Source organism: Chlorocebus sabaeus, chromosome 9 (genome assembly GCF_047675955.1).
Source record: "Chlorocebus sabaeus isolate Y175 chromosome 9, mChlSab1.0.hap1, whole genome shotgun sequence".
In the NCBI taxonomy this organism is placed as follows: Eukaryota; Metazoa; Chordata; class Mammalia; order Primates; family Cercopithecidae; genus Chlorocebus; species Chlorocebus sabaeus.
The window spans coordinates 68,657,191-68,678,522 of NC_132912.1; the positions used below are offsets into that span (position 1 = coordinate 68,657,191).

General features: G+C 52.7%; 1 protein-coding gene across 4 annotated transcripts in view; it reads right to left on the reverse strand.

The window, feature by feature from the left end:
- Positions 1 to 21,332, reverse strand: part of CDH23 (cadherin related 23) — a 168,515-nt gene that overhangs the window by 14,516 nt on the left and 132,667 nt on the right. For 2 of the 4 annotated variants that reach the window (XM_038009089.2, XM_073019067.1), the window contains exons 28-40: positions 20,201 to 20,381; positions 15,262 to 15,395; positions 14,585 to 14,794; positions 13,947 to 14,054; positions 12,611 to 12,713; positions 11,248 to 11,373; positions 10,336 to 10,539; positions 8,050 to 8,508; positions 4,491 to 4,607; positions 3,148 to 3,372; positions 2,450 to 2,619; positions 2,101 to 2,238; positions 978 to 1,097 (exon numbers count right to left, since the gene is read on the reverse strand). In XM_038009089.2, coding sequence (XP_037865017.2) covers positions 978 to 1,097; positions 2,101 to 2,238; positions 2,450 to 2,619; positions 3,148 to 3,372; positions 4,491 to 4,607; positions 8,050 to 8,508; positions 10,336 to 10,539; positions 11,248 to 11,373; positions 12,611 to 12,713; positions 13,947 to 14,054; positions 14,585 to 14,794; positions 15,262 to 15,395; positions 20,201 to 20,381 — 2,295 coding nt within the window. Of the gene's footprint in view, positions 1 to 977; positions 1,098 to 2,100; positions 2,239 to 2,449; positions 2,620 to 3,147; positions 3,373 to 4,490; positions 4,608 to 5,628; positions 7,799 to 8,049; positions 8,509 to 10,335; positions 10,540 to 11,247; positions 11,374 to 12,610; positions 12,714 to 13,946; positions 14,055 to 14,584; positions 14,795 to 15,261; positions 15,396 to 20,200; positions 20,382 to 21,332 lie in introns of those variants that run through there. The other 2 variants (XM_073019069.1, XM_073019068.1) reach the window with 1 other exon arrangement.

The following is a 21,332-nucleotide window of genomic DNA, read 5'->3' on the forward strand; positions in this document are numbered from 1 at the left end:
ACCCTCGACCTTTCAAGAGAGTTTCCTTCAGATGATGAGTTTATTATGAGGGAGAAGTGAGTACTACGTACAGAAAGATAGGTCTGCCAAAGGCAGAAGAAGGGAGGAGAGAGAAAGAGGAAGCAAAACCTTGAGGCCTGGACTTTGCATAGAAAAGGGGATTGAGAGCCGAGAGGGTGAGATGCTGGCCTCAGAACAGCTGTGTGGACACTGGAATGGGAATGGGGTTGTGACCTGGAGCCCTCATTAGTATTCTTTAAGAGACATAACTAGGCCAGGCTCGGTGGCTCAAGTCTATAATCCCAGCACTTTGGGAGGCTGAGGCGGGTGAATCACCTGAGGTCGGGAGTTTGAGACCAGTCTGACCAACATGGAGAAACCCTGTCTCTACTAAAAATACAAAATTAGCCAGGCGTGGTGGCGCATGCCTGTAATCTCAGCTACTCAGGAGGCTGAGGCAGGAGAATTGCTTGAACCGGGAGGTGGAGGTTGCGGTGAGCCAGATCGCACCATTGCACTCCACCCTGGGCAACAAGAGTGAAACTCCATCTCCAAAAAAAAAAAAAAAAAAAAGAAGAGAGAGAGAGAGACATAAACAAACATGATTCCTTCATAATTATGTTTGGTTTCTGGACTGTGTTTCTTTCAATGGGACACGATGGTGATACTGGGCCATGTGGAGCCCCAAGCATTATTTGGGTTACACCCAGGTATGTTTAGCTGCCTATTTGCCAAAATATTTTGCCAAATAGCAGTTTGGCAAAGATTTCTCCCAGAGGGTCCCTGTCTTCCTAGGCCACAGTCATGGGTTACAACCCATCCAGTCACCCTCTTGCCTTCTCCTTTCTGTCACCGTGTCTCAAAGGGGACTGGGTGGCTCTGCTCCCAATCTGTAGCAGTCCACTCGCTAGAGGCTTTACTTGTTGCCTCCACAACCCCAGTCCCTGTTGTCCCTGGCCCAGGTTAGCTCCCCTCACCTGCACTGAATTTTCACGACGGTTGCTGGCTACATCCCCAGGGTTGTCTTTGGCCAAGGCAGTCAGGATATAGTGGTCCTTCTTCTCCCGGTCCAGAGAAGACAGCACATAGATGTCACCCTAGTAGGGGGAGGGTGGCTTTAGGTCCTTCAATCATTCAAAAGATATTTATTGAGCCCCTAGTATGGCCAGATGCTGTTATGGGGTCTGGAGATTTGACACTGAACAAAAGAGACAATAACTCCTGCCCCCAGGAAGCTCCCATTCTAGCGGCTCTTCTTGCTCTCACTACCCCAACCTACCTGGGGATGGGGTGACCAGCCCAGCCTGCTGCTACCTGCCTGACCAGGAAATAGCATATAGTAGGTACCCCATAAATGTTCAATTGTCTTAATGCCAGGCTTGGAGCCATGTCTGATGGCTCATACCAAGCAGGAAGGAGTGAACCCTGCTGAAAGGGCAGAGTGCCAGATGATGTAGGCAGAGCAGGGCAGTGGAAGGGAAAGTCCAGTTGCAGCCCCAGCAACTGGGGAAGGCCCTGCCTGACCAACCAGCCCTAGGCCACGGGGCTCTCTCTCTATACTGAAAATAACAGCTTTGAACCAATTAGCAGACATTTGAAATCATCACCCATCTTTTCTCCTGAATTTCGGCTCTTCCACAGGTCTGAGATTCAAGGAAGCATGTGGGAGGCACCCTTTGGGGCATCCTCCCTTCCCCAGCACAGAGTATAGGGCCATGTATACAGTAGGTGCTCAGACACTGTGCCCGCTTTCTGCAGTGCTTCCCATGCCTCTTTTCTGACTATCTCAAAAAGTAGCCCCATGGACTTCAATCATGCATTTTTAGTGTGCAGAGGACACATCTCAGAAGTCCCACAAAGAGCTCATTCCAAAAGACTTGGCCACTTCCTTCAACATCTGTTGGGACAGAAAGGCTGCAGTCTGACAAATGTCTGGGACTCTGAGAACAGGGTTTGCTGATTTGGCTAAAGAACCTCTGGGGCTGCAGATGTCCAGGTGACAAGACCCAGAGGGATCACTGCAATACTTTTGGTGGCTGCTCAGTCTCTGACCCTGGGTCCTTCTCACTTCTAGATTCCAGGCCCTCCATCACTGCTCACCGTGGTGGGGTTGATGGCAAACTTGCTCTCTCCATCTCCAAGGCTGTACTCAATGAGTGCAAAGTTGCCTGAGTCAGCATCAGTGGCAGTAACTGTCAGGATGACTGTGCCCACAGGCACATCCTCAAAGACCGCCTCCTGGAGCCCAGTGTGCAGGGAGAAAGAGTAGGCCAAGGTCAGTCCCAGAGCCCGAGCACAGCCCTAGAATTCACTGATGCAGGCATCAAGTTGCTCGTGGGCTGAGCACTCCCAGGGGGGTTAGAGGCTGGCAGGGTGGGAGAGGAAGATGCCCAAAGGCCCCAAAGAATGGCCACAGGTCCTGGACCCAGCCTGTGGCCTGGCCACTCACCTGGTAGGAGGGCTGGTCAAAGATGGGGTTGTTGTCATTGATGTCCACAATCTCCAGGTAGACAGGGATCTCAGCTGCCCGGGGTGGGGACCCGTTGTCTGAGGCCCTCACAGTAAAGTTGAGCCAGTGCACCTCCTCGTAGTCCACTGTCTGGTTGGCAATGACCTTCCCTAAGACACAGAGGCTCCCATGGTCATTTTGGCCATGGTTCATTCATGGCAGCTCTCCAAAGTATGAGGGGAAGGACCTGGACTCCGAGGGGCAGGTGTGGTCACTTGAAGGAGGGTGGTTGGGCAGCACTGCCCAGCGGCAGGGCACACAGCAAGGAGGGACTAGTGTCCAGTTTTTCTTATGGAGGGTGAAAAAGCTTCTCCCAGTCACAGGGATGAACATCAACTAGCCCAGACCGGAGACACCTCCTTCTTGGCCTTCCTGCTCCCTCAGTGGTACTAATAGGAGCTTGGCTGGTAGGATATCCCAGGTTTCCGGCAGACATCAAGAGGCTTCCATCCCAACCCAGGAGTAAGCACTCTGTCCCTTCCCCTGGTTTGGGCATCTGGAATCTGGCATGGAATGTTGGCCATCTTGGATCTGGCCCAGTCCACTGAGGGGCCACGGAGAGGCTATGGTCCCTCCTGGGGGCTAAGCAAGTACAGATATATGCCCCCCAGCCCTCCTCTGACAGATTTCTGACCTACCTGCTGAGGAGTCCTCCAGCTGGACGTAGCCTGGGGGCACCAGGTCCAGCAGGGTGTAGGTGACCAGCCCATTGAGGCCCTTGTCAGGGTCCACAGCTGCCACAGCAATGAGCGTTGTCCCGGGGGTGGCCCCCTCCAGGATCCGTTCCGTGTAGTAGGTGATCCCAAAGGGCTTGAACTGGGGCGTATTGTCATTGACATCCAGGACGTTGACAGTCAGCTTGGCTGAGGTGGAGGCCGGGAGTGAGGGAGAGGGGAAGGATACCAGTGTGGCTGGACCAGGCCTTCCTTAGTCTCAGCCAAGCTGGGACAGCATGGCAGCATCCCACAGCCCCCCAGAGGCCCCCTGAGGATTGACCTGACCCTCAGGCTGCAGAACAGGAGCCTTTCCAGTGGTCTGCTAACTTGCTGTTCCATAAGAGGAAGGGCTAGGTGACCCTGGTGGAACCCTTGGCCCTTTCTGTGCCCTGGTTTCCTAACCTGCTTAATGAGGTAGGGTAAGATAATCTTTAAGATCCTAGATCCTGTCTGAGCTGTCCCCTCTATGTAACCGGCCTGGGCCCTTAACCATCTGAGCCTCTGACACGGAAGAGATGACCAAGTCTACCCTTCCTTCCGGAAAATGTGGCCTTCTGGGCTGTGAAGATAAGCAGTCAACATCTGCCAGGCCTGGCTTCCCCCACAGCAGCTGTCTCTGCCTCATGTCCGAGGCAACTTGAGGCCACCCATCCCACTTCCCCCTCTCAACTCTCGCTCTGCCCACACAAAATCCACCCCTCTGCCTCCCCCTCCCAGCCCATGCCTCAAGGCTGCAGGCAGGGTGGCCTGGGCCTGACTGGCAGAAGGTAACACTAGGCCCCTCCATTCTCCACTGTAAGTGCCTGCATCCTCAAAGCAGTGTCTGTGGCCTAAGATCACCTCCCCTCGCTCTTTGCTTCCTCTGTGCTAACCCTGTGGCTTCCTATAAGATCATGGGTTTCCCATCTCACATCCTAGCCACACCCTGATTACCAGTTCTGCTGGCTGAACCTAAGCCTCTGTCAAACCATTTTTTCTCAATCCTTTCCAGTCTCTACCAAGCCTCCTTCCTACTCTGAGCCTGGGGGTTCAGATCACACACAATTCTGAGCTTCTGGATCCTCCACTGCTGAGCTCTATGTAGCTATCACCACCCTGGGCCTCACAGTGGCTGCCACCTTCCATGCCTCTTGTGTTGACTGACTCCTGGAGCAACCGGGTCGTGTTGCTCCCTCCGTGGGGACAGACCAGTGCCTATTCCCCACCTGCCCCCTGCCCTAATTGGTTCTGAGTGACCAATGAGAGATGTCTGCAGGGAACCTTACCATTTGGCACACTGACAGAGCGCTCTGGTAGGTCGCTGGCATTGTCAATCACTGACAGAGTGACCTCATAGGTGGCAACCAGCTCCCGGTTCAGGGGGGACTTCACCATTACAGATCCTGTGGACCAGACCAGGCCAGGTTCAGCCTGAGAAGAACCCCCTAAAATCTGCCCTTCCCAGGGGTGCTCCTAGCCAAACCCTCCCACTCCTCACAGAGGATGATGGTCCCCAGTGGATTATGGGACTTGTGGCTGGGGTGGGCCCACAGACTCCTCATAAGCTGAGGGCACGTGGTTCTGCCCCTCCTATGATGCTTAGTAGCCAGGTGATGTTGGGGAAGTTATGTCACCTCTCTGCACCTCTGTGTCATTTGTAAAACAAGATAATTACACTACTGACTGTCAACCCATCCTTTTCTCAATCCCCTACTATTTTGAGGATTAGAAAAACAAAATGAGCTTCCATTTGTAAAGTACTTAGAACAGTACCTGGCACACAGAAGCTATGTAATTGCTTGTTTAAAAACTGCTGTATTCCCTAACAATGCAAATGTACTTAACACTACTGGACTCTACACTTAAAAAGTGGCTAAAATGGTAAATTTCGTTATGTGTATTTTATCACAATTTTAAAAATGCTTAGATTCTAGGGAGATCACGTTTAAAAGAAAGTCATGGTAGCTGAAAAGCCCTGAGGGGTTCCCTGGAGGGGACAGTGGTGGGACCATCTGGATACTTCAGGTCCATCCTTTTGTCTTGATTAAATAGGGAGTGACATGGACTGATTGTGGGACAGGAGCATTGGTTCCATGGCAGTCCTAGCAAGGGGTTTCCTTCTGTTCTATGCACTGCCTCCCAGAGTTCCTGCCTGCTCCCCAAATCAGAGAGGAACCCCCCAGAAGCATGGGCTGGGACTGGACAGACCTAGTTTGGCTGACCTCAGTGCTGGCTTTCTTGGGACCTTTCTTGTTCCTGACTGTTAGAGGGCCTGGTGGCTTCTCCTCCCACTGGCTTCATCCCAGAGTGAGACTTCCTCTCCCTCTCAGGTACAGGGGTCTCTGAGATTCCCTTCCCCCTTGGCCGATCCCCCTGCTGGGCTTCTGTCCTCCGTGGGTCCCCAGCCATGGGGTAGTCACTTACCCTGGGCCGCCTCCTCCTCCTCCTCCTCTTCCTACTCTCGCTCCCTGTCCCCCAGGCTGGGGAGCGAGGATGGGGAGAGGGCGGCTGCATTCAGTCTGCAAAGGCTGGGCCACGGCCTTGGCCCAGGCCCCACAGGACAGGAAGGGTGATGGGGGTGCGGTGGGCATGGAGGAAGGCAGTGGGGTGAGGCAGAGAAGAGATGAGGTGGGAAGTGACAGAGAAACAGAGCTCAAACCTGTGGGCCTGCCAGCCGTGAGGAAGAGAGAAGAGGGTTAACATCAGTTAGTTCAGGGTGCAGCGGGGAAGGAGCAGAGCAGGGCAGGGAGGACGGTGGGGACTAAGAGCTGACAGGGTGGGGGGAGGGAGGGGTGGAAACAGGGAGTGGGGAGGGGAAGAGACACTGGGAAGGAAACCAGGGGAGCAAGCGGAAGCCCATTTGGAGTGGAGAGCTCAGGGGCTGAGGCTCTGGCAAGAAGAAAAGGGAGCAAAGTGGGCAAGGGAGGAATGGGGGGCTGAGGAGGAGGGGGCAGAGAAGACACTGGAAAGAAAAATAGAGAAGAGAGTCAGTTGGAGGAAGGGGGAACAGGAAAGAGAAAAGCAGTAGGGCATTGAGCAGAGAGCCTCAAGTTGAGCAGGGACGTGGAGCAGCTCTCCATGGTCCTGACCAACCCATGCAGTCAGGAATTTTGCTAACCTGGGATGTAGCTGGTTCTATCTAACTTCTCCTAGTGCTCGTGTGTTTTTCTTCTTCTGTTTCCCTTTGGGCCTCAAGAGCAGATTGAGGTTATCCTGTTCTTTGGCTGGCTGCACACTATGACCACTGGCACTTCTCTTGTTTTATGTGTGCGTCTACTCCCTTTCATCCCCATACCCCGCTCTCCTTTCCTTCTCCCTTCAGGCAGTCATTGTCATGTATTGAAGTATATTTTTTGTTAATAAAAGTATTCCTGAAAATCATGCATTGTTTTGTATGTATTTTACATTTATGGAAATGGTGCAGTGACATATATCTCATCCCATTTCTTATGCTTTTCTAATAATACTTATTATTAAGATCCATCTACATTGCTTTGTGTGTGTCTAATTTATTGCTTCTCACTGCTGGCACTGCTGGCTGGTAAACCCATGATGTGCACCCACGATATTTTACTCTTCAGTCTCCCAGAAATGGACACCTGCATGGCCCCAACTCCACCGTCAACAATAACACTGCAGTGAGCATCCTCAGACAGTTTCATTAATGCCCTGAGACTTTCTCTGGAACATATACTGGGTAATGATGGTACAAGTGTACCTTATGCTATGGATTGCTATCCGGACAGTGGAATCAGTCACAACTCCTACAGCAGTGCATGAGGGTTTCAATGTCCCCACACTGTCATCCATATCAACATTGTCCAGTATCCTAATGTCTGCTAATCACGTGTGAAAAACTGATACCTTACTGCTGTTTTAGTGCTTTGTCACAGCCATGTTGATTTTTCTATCACTCCTCTGGGCCTTCCAAGAGGTACACCAATCAGATCCATGTCCCTTTCCTAACTCCCCAAAGGAGAAAACACTGAACTTTGGGGAAAATGATAAAACCATCAGCATTACAATAAGCCGCATACATTGTGAAAGATAAGCCACGGTTCTGTTGGTTTCGTGACAGCATAAGAAAATCATTGATCTGCATGCAACTTGCAGAGGATTTAAATGGCCAGCATACATATGAAGAAAGTATTCAGCCACCTCGTTAGTAAAGAAATGCATGTTAAACAAGGTATCACGGCTGGATGCAGTGACTCACGCCTGTAATCGCAGCACTTTGGGAGGCTGAGGCAGGTGGATCATCTGAGGTCAGCATGATCAAGACCAGCCTGGCCAACATGGTGAAACCCTGTCTCTACTAAAAATACAAAAATAAGTTGGGTGTGGTGGTGCATGCCTGTAATCTCAGTTACTCAGGAGGCTGAGGCAGTAGAATCGCTTGAACCTGGGAGGCAGGGGTTGCAGTGAGCCAAGATCGCACCATTGCACTCCAGCCTAGGCGACAGGAGAGAAATTCCATCTCAAAAAAAACCAAAACCAAAACCAAAAACAAAAGGACAAACAAGGTATTACTTTCCTTTAAAATTGCCAACATGAAAATGTTATCGTATTTAATGCTGGCATGAGTGTGGTGAGACAGGTGCTCTCATACACTGGTAGGGTGAGGGAATCAGGAAGGCCAGAGGAGCTGCTCAAGGGAGGAGGAGGAAGAGAAAGCAGAGAAAGAAGGAGCAAGGGGAGAGATGGAAAAAAGAGGGGAAGGGGAGAGAAGAGAGTAGCAACGGAGCAGCAAAGAAAGAGAAAGAAGGAGAAAGAAGGGGGAAGCAGGGAGTAAGGAGACAGGACTGGGAGCCGGGAGGGAGGTGGGAGGGGTGCAGGCCCTTGTACCTGTGTTGATATTCACAGCAAAGGCATCCTCTTGGCCGGGCACCAGGAGATCAGTGTCATCCTTGGCCACAATGCCGACGATGTGGTACTCTAGCTTTGGGTTGAGGTCGCGGTCAATGGCTGTGACATTGGCAATGACAGTGCCTGGCTCGGCCGACTCCAGTACGCTCACTGTCTGGATGGGGTTGAGGAACTCAGGGCGGGAGTCATTGATGTCCTCGATCAGGATGGTGATGATGGCTGTGCCCGAGAGAGGAACGGTGCCCCGGTCGGTGGCCACCACCGTTAGCCTGTAGGACTCCTGCTCCTCTCTGTCGATGGTGGCATTGCCAACACGGATGACCCCAGTGACTGGGTGAATGAAGAAGCGGTCCTGAGCCCCAGCTTCTATTCGGTAGACCAGCTCTCCATTGAGCCCACTGTCCTCATCTGTGGCTGTGACTTGAAGGACTGAGAATCCTGTTGGGGAGGGAACAGGGAGTAGCTGCGCACAGTGGCCTCTTCCAGAAAGAGCTACCAAGACATATTTGTTGGTGATGTACAAGAGGCCCCTTCTCATGACAGCCTTGACAGCATTTTCTTTTATACCTTTTTCATACGTGCAATTTTAAGGAAAATGGAATATTATTTTATATTCTTGGATTAAACAATATTTTATAATGTAATAATTAGTTGTATCTTCTGCAAATGGTCTGCTTTTGTCTTTTGCCCATTTTTCTGTCAATTATACAAGTCACATAATTATGACAACTTGAGACATATATATATATATATATATATATATATATATATTTTTTTTTTTTTGAGATGGATTCTCACGCTGTCACCTAGGCTGGAGTGCAGTGGTGTGATTTCGGCTTACTGCAACCTCCGCCTCCCAGGTTCAAGCAATTCTCATGCAGCAGACTCCTAAGTAGCTGGGATTACAGGCACCCACCACCATGCCTGGCTAATTTTTTTGTATTTTTAGTAGAGACAGGGTTTTGCCATGTTGGTCAGGCTGGTCTGGAACTCCAGATCTCAAGTGATCCACCTGCCTCAGCCTTCCAAAGTTCTGGGATTACAGGCATGAGCCACCTTGCCTGGACTAAGACAAGTATACTTTTCTGTTTGTTGTTTGCCTTTCAATATTGGCTATAACTATTTGATGTAACAAGGTTTAAATTAGCATGCATAGAAATTTAGTATTTTTCCTTTTGAGTTCTTTTGTTTCTTCTATGCTTAGAACCTTCTTATCCAGAAATGTTATTCACCAAATTTTCTTCATTTATTGTTTAGTGTTTTCTACTTTTTAATATTTTCTTTTGGTTTTTATTTTGGTATCTGATATGGGGGAGAATCTACACTAAATATTAGATTATTATTATGTTAGATTACATGCAGATTATAATAATTGGATCTAATTGATTAGATCAGATTAAATAGGTGTTTTGCACACTGAATAAGTAGCCTCCCCATTGGCTTCATTGCTTCCTTTATCACATCATATTTTATTCTTTAATTTACCAGTATCCGTTTCTGGGCTACTTCGTCCTGGAGTCTTGGGCCCATATTGCATGGCTTTAAATACTGTAGCTTTGTAATGTGTTATAAAATCTGGTAAGCCAAATCTGACTTATTATACTTATGTTTTTCAAAATTTTCTTATTCTTCCAGAAGTTATATTTTGATTTTGATGGGAATCATGTTGATCCTATGTTGGCTTTAAAATAGTCAGACTTTCCATTTGGGAATTCAGATGGAGAATACTTAAGAATCTTGTAGGCCGGCGTGGTGGCTCACGCCTGTAATCCCAGCACTTTCGGAGGCCGAGGCAGGTGGATCACCTGAGGTCAGGAGTTTACAATGAACCTGACCAACAGGGTGAAATCCCATCTCTACTAAAAACACAAAAATTAGCCGGGTGTGGTGGTGGGCCCCTGTAATCCCAGCTACTCAGGTGGCTGATGCAGGGGAATCACTTGAACCTGGGAGGTGGAGGTTGCAGTGAGCCGAGATTGTGCCACTGCACTCCAGCCTGGGCAACAAGAGTGAAACTCCATCTCAAAAAAAAATAATAAAATAAAGAAAAAAAGAATCTTGTTTTGCAGACAAGATATGGAAGCTCAGAGGAGAGAAGCAGGGGCCCAGGTCTCCTGACTCCCTCTCCAGTGTGCTCTCTACTCACCCTGCTGCCCATCTTTCTCCCCACTAGAGGCAAACTCCATGTCCAACCTGAGGCTCCAGTTCCCTGTGACCACCAACTGGCCCCTGGTTGTGGGGTACTGGGGCCTGTCCCCTGCTTACCAGGTGGGCAGTTCTCTAGCAGGTGGACAGTGAGGGTGGCAGGGCTAAAGGTGGGGCAGTTGTCATTGTCATCCAGGATGGTGATGAGCAGGTGGGCCGTGCTGTTGAGCAGCCCGATGTCCTCAGCCAGCAGCAGCAGCTCCAGGATGGGTGGCAAGAATGCTTCCCGGTCAATTATGACACCTGACCTCACGGTCACCACACCTGGCACCCGGTGCCGCCAGCCAGGGAAACACACAGAAAAGGGGTGCAGTGGGGGAGATAGGGCAAGAACCAACAGGGAGAGAGCAGAGAAAGACAGGGGCACCATGGGGACAGAGATGAAAGAGGAGCAGAGGCAGTAACAAAATGACTTTCTTCCCCACAGGCTCAACCACCCGTGCTTAGGGAGGGCCCCCTGCATCTCCTGTGGTTGTCCCCTCTACAGGTGCCCTCTGCTGTCTTCAAGACTCCGGCCTGGGAAGAGTGACCCAGGGCACAGGGTTGGCCTTCTCTGTTGCTTTTCTGTTGGCACTTGTCACCAAAGCGGCCTCCTGTCCAGGACCAGACTGATGTGATATGGTCTGGTTGGAGGACAGAAAAGGTGCTCTGGCTACTTCTGCTGGACTAGGGGCCTGAGCCTCTGGCCTGCACATGGGGAGATGACGGAGGGGGCTGGGGGGCTCCCGGTCTAGGCTGAGAGTTTGTGCACCAACAGGTCCTGTGTATCGTCTCCAAGCCTCTTCCCAGGTCCCCCTGCCAGGCCACTGGGTGATATAACCCAGCTGCAAGATGGGGACTCTGGGCTGCGAAAAATGGGGTCTCCACGGACAGCCTGGGTCCAGCACTGAGAACGGAGGCCCTCAATCCAGCAGTGGGGCCATCCCCACCCCAGAGTCAGGCTGGGAGTGCTGGGTGGCACAGAGGCCTCACCGGTGCTGCTGTTGATGTCAAAGAGGCCACTCTGGGCGCCCAGCAGTTGGTAGGTCACCACGGCATAGATGTCTTGGTCTGCATCCAGGGCCAGGATGGGCCCATTGAGCATGGTGAGAGGGGTCCCTGGGCCAGAAGGAGAGGGGTCACCACAAGACCAACCCAGCCCCCTGCCCTCCCACCTCCCCTGCCCTGTCCCGGTGAGCCATGGCTGACGATGGATGAGACGGGAGGGAGGTGAGGTGGACAGGGTGGGGAGGCCCTGGGGGCGGGCCTGCGGCAGCCTTGGCAGACTGAACGCAGATGCCTGGGGAGCGGCCTCAAAGCCCTGCTGGGGAGAAAACATGAGAGTGGTGAGCAAGGCCCCAGCTGCCCAGAACCACACCTGCCTTCCCAGCAGCCTTTGAGGCTGGCCGCTCCTCGGGAGGGTCTGGGGCTCTCTGACATCCCCTCCCAGTGTGTGGGTCTCGCCTGTCCACACATGTGTGCACACAATGCTCTACCTTTGGGGGTCTGGCCATACATGACTAGAAAAATCCAAAAGTGTGCATCAAGTTCTGTGTTCACGTGGCCACAGGCACTTGCCCAGAAGCACGCACAAGCCTGGGAATCCCTGGTTGTGCGCTCGTGTGCCTCTGCAGGTGGGCATGTCTGCATACGAGAGTATCGGTGGGCACCCATGTGCCTATGTGTGTCTGTGCACACGTGTAACCCCACGCACATGCCTTGGTATGGACACACACGGGCACATGTGTGAGCATACACACAGACAGGTTTGAGAATGAAATTCACCTAGTGGGGGACGCCCAGCCAGAGATGAGCAGGGGCTGGGGAGACTGGAGGAGTGCAGGTGCCACCTCAGGGGACATCAAAGAGGAGATTCTGTCCCTCTGAAGGGAGGTGAGGCTGGTCAGTGCATGCGGGAGAGGGCTACACTGGCCTGCCCAGGACCCCCTGACCTCCCACTTCTGATTATAGATGCTCCCCAGGACTTCCAGAAGCCCCTGGGATGCCCAGCACTTCTGGGGTGGAGGGAGCAGTGAGGGGTGGGCCCACTCCCCTCCTAGGTAGTCCTCACACCTTAAATGCCCTTCTTGAGGGATGGTGGGGTAGCTCTCAGATCACCCTGGGGAACAATGACCATGACTGTCTCTTCCAACCAGACCTGTAGTCTCTTTGGTGCTCGTAGGAGGCCCGGCAGCCCCAGCCCATCATCCCCTGGAGTTGAGACCATTCTTCCCCTCCCGCATCCACTAGGGCCTATGTTCAGCTACTCCATCAGACTTAAGGGAGGTCCTCAGGCACCACAGGCCCCAGTGGTGCCTGGCAACAGCAGGAGCTCCCAGGCGGGCCCAGCACCTACCAGCGGGAGAGTTTTCCATCACCTCTGCCTGGTAGGTGCTTTTAGTGAAGAGGGGGTGGTTGTCATTCTCATCAGAAAGGAAGATCAGAAGCAAGTCATAATCCTGCAAGGGGCAGAATGGGGCAGGTTGTAGGCCATGCTCAGCAAAGTACCCCCCACCCAGGTGGGAGGAGGATTGGGAGGTGGGGGATCAGGGCACAGAGGTGGATGATCAGAAAAGCCCACACCAACATGAACTCACATTTTTCAAAAGAAGACATACAAGGGGGCAAGAAACATGAAAAAATGCGGCCGGGCGCAGTGGTTCACGCCTGTAATCCCAGCATTTTGGGAGGCCAAGGCGGGCAGATCACAGGGTCAGGAGATCGAGACCATCCTGGCTAACATGGTGAAACCCCGTCTCTACTGAAAATACAAAAAGTTAGCTGGGTGTGGTGGCGGGCGCCTGCAGTCTCAGCTACTCGGGAGACCGAAGCGGGAGAATGGCGTGAACCCAGGAGGCAGAGCTTGCAGTGAGCCGAGATCACTCCACTGCACTCAGCCTGGGTGACAGAGCGAGACTCCGTCTCAAAAAAAAAAAAAAGGGAGTAGAAAGCAGAGGAGCACTACATGGGAGGCGCATATAGCTTATGAATTTCTCCAGCCTGATGTCTCCTCTGGCTACACAGATAGGGAAACTGAGGCCCAGAAAGAGTGGTACCTTGGCTGAGCCACACAGCTAGTCAGGGGCAGAGCTGAGATGAACTGGGCCCGAAAGCTCCTGGCTAGGGATCTACTACAGATTCATGAGCTGGAAGGACAGAGCTGATCCCCAACCCAAAGGGACTGTTTGCTTTGTAACATCCACCTCCCTTTAATCAAGAGCTCATTTCTTTGGCTTTTGAGGGGAGAGCAACCTGGAAAACGCAGCCCTTCGAGGACCTCAGAGCATGCTTGTGGGTGCACGCAGGCACATGTGCTCCATGCACAAATGCAGTGTGTGTCCAGGTATCAGTGGTTTGGGGCGGAAACAATGATAGTTGATGTTCACTGAGTGTTTGTCACGTGCCAGGCACTGTGCTGAGGCTTTCACGTATATTGGCTCCTTCATCCTTTCCACAACTTTGGGGTAGGTGTGATCTTCATTTTGCAGAAGAGAAATGGAGGCCAAGAGGACTTAACTCGCCAAAGCCATGCACCTACTGAAGGGGAGAACTGGGATTTGAACCCAGCAGGTGCTCACTCCAAAGCCTGCGCATCTAAACCTGGCCATGCTGCCTGCAGGAGGGGTAATGTGTTCTCTCTCCACGCACTGCCAGCTCCCAGCCCCACTCCCACCAGTGCTCTCCAGTCTCACCCTCCTGGCTATGCGTGGGTTCTCTGGGTTGTCCTTCACAGAAATGGTCAGCTTGTACTCTGGAATCCGCTCACGGTCCAGGGGCCGGTTCACAGTGACGATCCCTGTCTGGGATGTGGAGGGTGGTGAGCTGCATGGAGACCTGTTCCCTGCTTTCTGCTTTGGCCCACAGATGCCAACTGCTCTGCCTGGCCTCCCTACATTGCCTAAGAGATGGTCTAGAAGATCAAAAATGTGGGCTGGCAGGGTCTCACGAGGGCGAGAGTGACCCACTGATGCCCAGGCCTTGCTACTTCTAAGGGATGGCCCTCTGAAGACCCCATGGTGTTGTTGGCCAGCTACAGACACCTCAAGAGGTTAAGTGAGAACTTTGGTGCGTCTTGATTAAACCAAGTGGTCCCACAGGCTCTGGCCCCATCTCTGCACATGACAAGCCTCAGGGCTGGCTCTAGGTGGACTCCAGAGATGGTTCACTGGGGAATCCAAGATTCCATGTTTCCCACAGAGATGTCCTCATCCCAGTGGAGGAACGGGAGCCTGGTGGAGCCCAGACGGTGGCAGCAGAAAAGCCTCTAGGGCAGGGTCCTCTTTTTCACTGGAAACCCTGGGAAGCTCCCTGGGGTCAGTCTTGGCCCTACCGTGGCATTGATGAAGAAGGCCCGCTCGCGGTTGCCTGCAGTGATGTTGAAGGTGAGGCGTGCATTGCAGCCACTGTCAGCGTCGCTGGCCAGGACGTGGGCGACAAAGCTGGAGACAGGGCTGTTCTCACTGATGGTGATGTTCATGGGCAGGTTCAGCAGCACAGGGTCGTTGTCGTTGATGTCTAGCACCCGGATCCCCACCAGCATCTGGGCCAGTCAGAGGAGGAGGAGGGAGGGGAGGAAGAGCGAGGGATATTGCGCACGGCAACCGAGGAGGAGGTTCGCCAAGGGCGGCATGGAGGGAGGGAGGGCGCAGTTGGTCATGGAGAAGAAAGAGAAATGGGGAGAGGAAGAAAGAAGAAAAAGAACATTAAAAAGGCAAGAAGATGAAAAGAGGATGATGAGGGAAGCAGGAAAGGCAGAGGCAGAGGAGGGGCAGTGAGGAAGGGAGTGATGGGGCAGGGGTGGGTGCAGAGGGAGCGCTGAAAGGCAGCATCCCCAGAGAGGTGCTGGGTGCGGTGAGAGGTCTGTTAAGGGCACCAGGGGCAGGCCTGGCCTGGCTCCAGGGCAGCCTGTGGCCTCTCTTGGCACAAGGATAACAATGTTTACAAGAATCTCTGTGGCGAGTACAGGGGCAGCAAGGTGAAGCCAGTGGGTGGGGCCCCAAGACTCACTGTGGAGCTGAGTGGGGGCACCCCCCGGTCACGGGCACAGATGGTCAGGTTGTAGAAGGCGATGGTCTCCCGGTCCAGCTCCACGTCCTTCCGGACCCTCAGCACCCCCTCCACAGGAGAGATCACAAACTCCCCTGGGTGCCACCCAGGAGAGGCCCGAGTTAGTCAGGCATTGGCAGGAACTGCAGAGACCCCAGGACTCCTCCTGCTTCCTCTAGCAAGCCTCATTCATCAGAGATGGGGGACAGCTGGGGCCTGGGTCCTCCAGTGACCCCAACTTCAGATCCTCATGGGAACTGCAAGGACTGAGATGTGCAGGTGGATGGTAACAGATCACCACCAGAGGTGAAGATGGATGTGGGCCACTCATGCCCCCCAGGTGCCAGACCAAGCAGCCTCCTTCCCTGGGCCACAGGCAGGCCAGAGACTGACCTGAGTAAGAAGGTTATGTTGAAAAAGTGGGGGCTCCTTGCTACACTGGATCCCCCTGTCTAAGCACACTCGATCAATAAAAGCATCAGGTGCTTTGCAATGTATGATCCGTCCCACAAGCCATGGCTTGTGAAAAAGGATATTGGGAAGGGCAGAGCTGATCACAAAGCAATGCTTTGCTAATGGTGAATGTGCAGACACTGGGCAGGCAGAAGGGGATGGATGAGGGGCAGGGAAGCCCACAATGTCCTCTATTCAGTCCCCATATTGAGCTATAGTTGGAGTGCAGAGTGTGTTCCCTATGCCTGTGGTGACCCTGATTTCCTTTCCTTGACATTTCTGAAGAGCCTCACTGGCCCTGTGACCCCAGAGCCCTTTTCTTGACCGGGTTGCAGGGCCCGATGTCTGAGAGTCCAGAGCAAGAACCTGAGATTCTCAGACGCTGACCTGGAAGGCAGCCCAGAGACTGTCCAGTCCCTTGTGTCCTTTGGAAAATGAACCAGGAGTCCAGGGAAGGGTTGCCACTTGCCTGCACTCCTACAGCAAGTGAATGACAGACCAGGATTCAAACCCAGTGCTCTGGGTCTTAACCCATTGCCTCGTACAGGACTTGTGTTCTTTCCAGACAGCACCACTCAGAGCTGACCGGGGAGGGGTGAGAACAAGGAGGGTGGAGGGAAGAGGCAGAGGGAAGGAAACCAGTGAGCAAGCGCAAGCCCAGTTGGAGAGGCAAGAATGGTGGGGGCTGTGGCTCTGACAGGAAGAAAGTTGGGGGGACGTGAGCTAGGGAGCTGGGAGAGCCTGCAGAAGAGAGGCCACCTCTCGGCATTCCCCCAGGAAGTGGAAGGGAGAGAAGGTTAGTTCACTTTCCCTTTGAACACTTGGTGGAAAGGGCCCAGAGTGGGCACTGACTTGCTCCAGGACACACAGCACACAGGACAAGGCAAGGACAGGGGCCCAGGCTCCCCCACAGTTTTCTCTGCCTGCCTCTTCACACCCTACTCACAATTCCTTGTCCCCAGCTCCTAATACTCTGATTTACAAAAACAGCCCCTACCAGTCCCACCTGCAGCTGGGATTTCCCACCAGGCCTTCCGCTCCCAGGCTCTTCCCGTCCAGTGGGCTTCACCCTGCCTGGGGGGCAGAAGCTGCTTAAAGCAGGATTTCCTGAGCCTAACACCCCAAGGTCTCCAAAGAATTGGGGATTCCCTTTCTAGGGGTTTCCCAGCCCTGTCTCAAGCCCTGGTCATATGCAGGCAGAGGGCCTCCTGCTCTCCTTCCAAAGCCAGGAGGAGACACCATCACCACTCCCTTGAAGGCTCAGGGAGGCAGGCCCAAGGGACCAGGGGCAGGGCCAGCCTAGTTCCCCTGTGCAAATTCTCCTCCTCGGCAGCTTGCTCCGGGGCCAGACTTCCCCATCCCTCCACAACTTCTGGAGACAGGAGGTTAAAAGCATAGGCTTTTGATCCAATCATATCTAGGTCTGCATCTGGACTTCATGCCTGTGTGCCCTTGGGCATGTTACTGAGCCTTGCCTTGATGTTCTCATCTGAAAAATGGGCTAATAGAGAGATGCCACCGTGGGGTTGTGCTGGTACTGGACAAAGCCTGGCCCACCTTGTGTGTGCTGATCCCAAAAGGGAGCCCAGGCAGGCCTCTGAAGGAATGGGGAGCTTTTAGGGAGGATAAGGATGTAGGAAAGGGGTCCAAGGAATGGGCATGACCAGAAAGGGCAACTGAGAAGGCTGGGGCTCGATGGAAAGGCTCAAGTGCACGTGGCCTGTCTCCAAGCTCTTCTTTGAGCACACAGTTCCTCCTCAGGGCTCAGAGGGGCTGGTAAGTGCCCAGAAATCTGGCATCTGTCTCCCTATAGAAAGCAGCCTTCCAGCCTCAGGCTGCAGTGTTGGGAAGGCGACCTTTAAGCTGGGGTCCCAGGCACGTCCCTCCATGCAGTGGTGCACTGTGAAACCAGCTCTCCCCAGACAGTGGCGCTGACTGTAGCATCTGTCAACCTTTCAGTGACCAACACGAACCCCCAGGTGGGAGGAGATGTGGGAAATGGATGTCATGACCCATGTCGACAGCACCATCAGGCCTTCTTCACCTCTCTCGGCCTTCATTGATCATTTGTGAGATGCGGGTGGCGCTCAGTGACCCCAAAGTTATCTTTGGGCTCTAAATGTCTACCCTTCCTTCCTTAGGGGAGGAAGCCTCCCACCCAGGTCCGCCTTAGGAAACTCCTAGATGCCTCTTACTCCTTTGGGGGTCTGTCTCTTAATCTGCCGGGACTCCCCGACAAGGTCCCAGATTCCTAAAGCTCATCCCAATTACATGTGGATTGAACCCGGGAAGTTTTGCTTGTGACTTAAAGGCCACGGCATGGAGGTCTGCATTGTGCTCTGTGCCTTGAGGCTGGGGTGCAGAGCGGGCCCCTCATGGGGTGGGCTTCAGCCTTCTGCCCAGCACCTGCCTCTCCACCAGGTGCTGGCATCCTCCTGTGCTCCAGGGACTCCCATAAAATCACAAAATCTCTGTGTTTGTGAAAACAGCAGAAGAGAAAGGGCCTTGCTGGTTTCCAAATGGGAAGGCCTAGTGGTTGGCCAGAGAGGAGATTTTGGGACCCGAAAGGGTAGCACGTCCGAACAGAGTTACCCACCACAAGCTCTGGCAAGCAGGGGCTCTCATTCTCTCATTTGGGCCCTCCACAAATAGGATGTTGCTTTTTCTGCCAGCCTCTTAATTGCAAGCGAGCCTTGGGTTCACTGTTGGATCTTCACAATGCTCTTTGTTTCCTGGATTTAAATACCTCTATGCTGACAACTCCCAAATACCCGTCTCCAGCCCAGACCCCTCTCCTGAACTTCTGGCTTGTATATACAACCCCTACTTGACATCTCGAACCAACCCTTCTTTCCCTCCACGACCTCCTGCAGCTGCCCTCCATCTGTCAATGGCAACGCCATCATCTTTCAGGCTGCTCACACCAGAACCTTTGACTTTCTCTCACATCCCACAGCCAATCAGTTAGCACATCCTACTGACTCCACCTCTGAATTACACCAGAGGTGGCCATCTCTTTCCACCTCTGATGCCACCACCCTGTCCCAGCTACCTCCTTCTAGCCTGAGTGATTGCAGCAGGCTCCCACCTGGCCTCCCTGCTCCTGTTCCTACACCCCTCCAGTCTGTTCTGAGCGCAGGAACCAGAGTAGTCCTGCTGAAACCTAAGTCAAATAACGTCTCTCCTCTGCTCAAAACCCTCTTAGGGCTCCCACCTCAGAGCAAAAGCCATGCCCTCATGATGCCCCTCAAGGCCCAACAACATCTGGCCCCATTACCTCTCCGTTCTCAGTTCTTCCTACACTTCCCTTTGCTCAACTTTCCCCCAGCCACAGGCCTTTTTGCTTCTCTGTGAACCTCCCAGGCATGCTCCGATCTCAGGGCCTTTCCACTTGCTGTTTCCTCTGCCTGGAATGCTCTTCCCCAGATGTCACTTGACCCACCTTTGCCCTCCTTCAGGTGTTTGCCAACCTACAATTGCTGCCTTCACCCTGACACTCCCCATCCTCCGGCTTGATTTTATTTTTCTCCATAGCCCTTAGCACCTCCCAGCGTACTAAGTTATCTACTTAGTCAGTTGGTTCATTGCCCATGTCCTCCAATTGGAATGTATGTTCTATGGCACAGGGATTTGCATCTGTTTGGTATCACCAGCTCTTGGAACATGGCTGGCACACTGGAGGTACTCAATAAATATTTACTACATGATCAATTAAAAAATCAGGATATATCATGAAGATTTGGATTTCTGCTTTTCTTTTCAAAATGGGCCCAGGCACTCCCAGGCTGGGATCTGGACACAGCTACAACTGACAGGAGCTGAGTTGTGGCTGCGCAGTCCCCACCGCTCCTGATTCTTTCCTACACTGTCTCCCACAAAGCCTCCTTGCCTGACCCTAGCTGGCCTCTTTGGGTCTGGGATTCCCACTCTACAGTAATGAGTGAAAATGGACTTGAGAAGTTGCCCTCAAGGCCAGGGCAAACTCTGCTCTTCATCTAAGGAGAGGGCTGTGAATGGGTGACCACGAGATGTGCAGAGCAAGCCAGGTGCTCCCTTGGTGTGCGGGTTTGGGGTCCTGAGGGTGGGGGCTGTGTTCTGCACACACTGTAAGGATGTGCTTCCCTCATCTGCCCTGGGGCCCTTCCTCTGGGTATAAAACAGGGCATTTTTAAATCATGTTCTTAAAGGGGTCTGTGTCCCTCCAAGACCACCAGCCCTTGTTCCCGGATTATAGGGTGTTCTCACCACATCTCTGGGAAGAAGGGGTGGGAGAAGATTATTTTCATCATTGTCATAGATGGGGAAACTGAGGCCCAGAGAGGACAAATTCACACAGTGGTAGGGCCAAATGCCTTGAGACCTCCCTTCTTATCTTCCCCTGAGTGGGTGCGCAGGTGAGACCCTGTGGGTGACATGCCCCCCACTGCCCAGCACAAGCCCCACTCACCCCGAGGGTCTCCGTCCACGATGCTGTACTCCACCTGCCCATTGGGGCCCGAGTCTCGGTCATGGGCCAGGAAGGTCCACACTCTGGGCCCCGGCTGGCCCTCGGTGACTTCAAATGGTCCCTCATAGTGCCGGGGGAAGGTAGGCACGTTGTCGTTGATGTCATTCACATTCACAAGCACCTGAGATGGTGGAAAAGCTTAGCCAGGGCCTCACCCCAGCCAGCTTTGTGCTGGGCCTACCACTCACCTGGCCTCAGTTCCTTCCTTTGTGAAATGGACCTGACAATTCTGCCTCATGAGGCCCATGGAGGAATCACATGGGATGTCGGATATGGGTGGGCCTTTTAAGCCATGCATGTGGATGAGTTATCATTATTGCTAAAGCCTTTTATGGGCATAATAATCATATCAATAAAAATGCTATTGGCCAGACACAGTGGTTCACACTCGTAATCTCAGCACTGTGGGAGGCTGAGGCAGAGCCAGCCTGGGCAATATAGCAAGACCCCGCCTCTACAAAAAATAAAATAGTAATACATTAGCTGGGCATGGTGGTGCATGCTTGTAGCCCCAGCTACTTCGGAGGCTGAGGTGGGAGGATTGCTTCTGAGTCTAAGAGGTCGAGTCTGCAGTGAGCTGTGATCAAGCCACTACACTCCAGCCTGGATGATAGAGTGAAAATCTGTCTTAAAAAATAACAATAATAGTATAATAGTACTGTTATAGACTTCTATTTGTTGCTGCACTGTGGTTGTCTTACGAGGTTTCATTTGCTCCTCTCACTCCTTAAAACATAGTTTGTATTGTCCTCCTTTCACAGATGAGGAAATGGAAGCAGGGAGGTTAAGCAATTTGCCCAGGGTCACACAGCTGGAAAGTGGAAGAGCAGGGACTTGAAACCCAGAGTTCATGGTTTTCCCATGAAGGAGAGGAGGGCAGGATTGTCAACTGTCTGACAGATATAGCCGCACAGGGAAGTTCAGTGACCTCCTTAAAGTCACACAGCAAGTTTGAGTGAGTTGCTGAGATTAGGACAGGGGTCTTGGACTTAGGCATTTCCCTAGGACAATCTTCCCCTAACCTGTTCCCACATTGCAGCTTTCTGGGTCCTGTCCTTCCCCCACCTCCAAG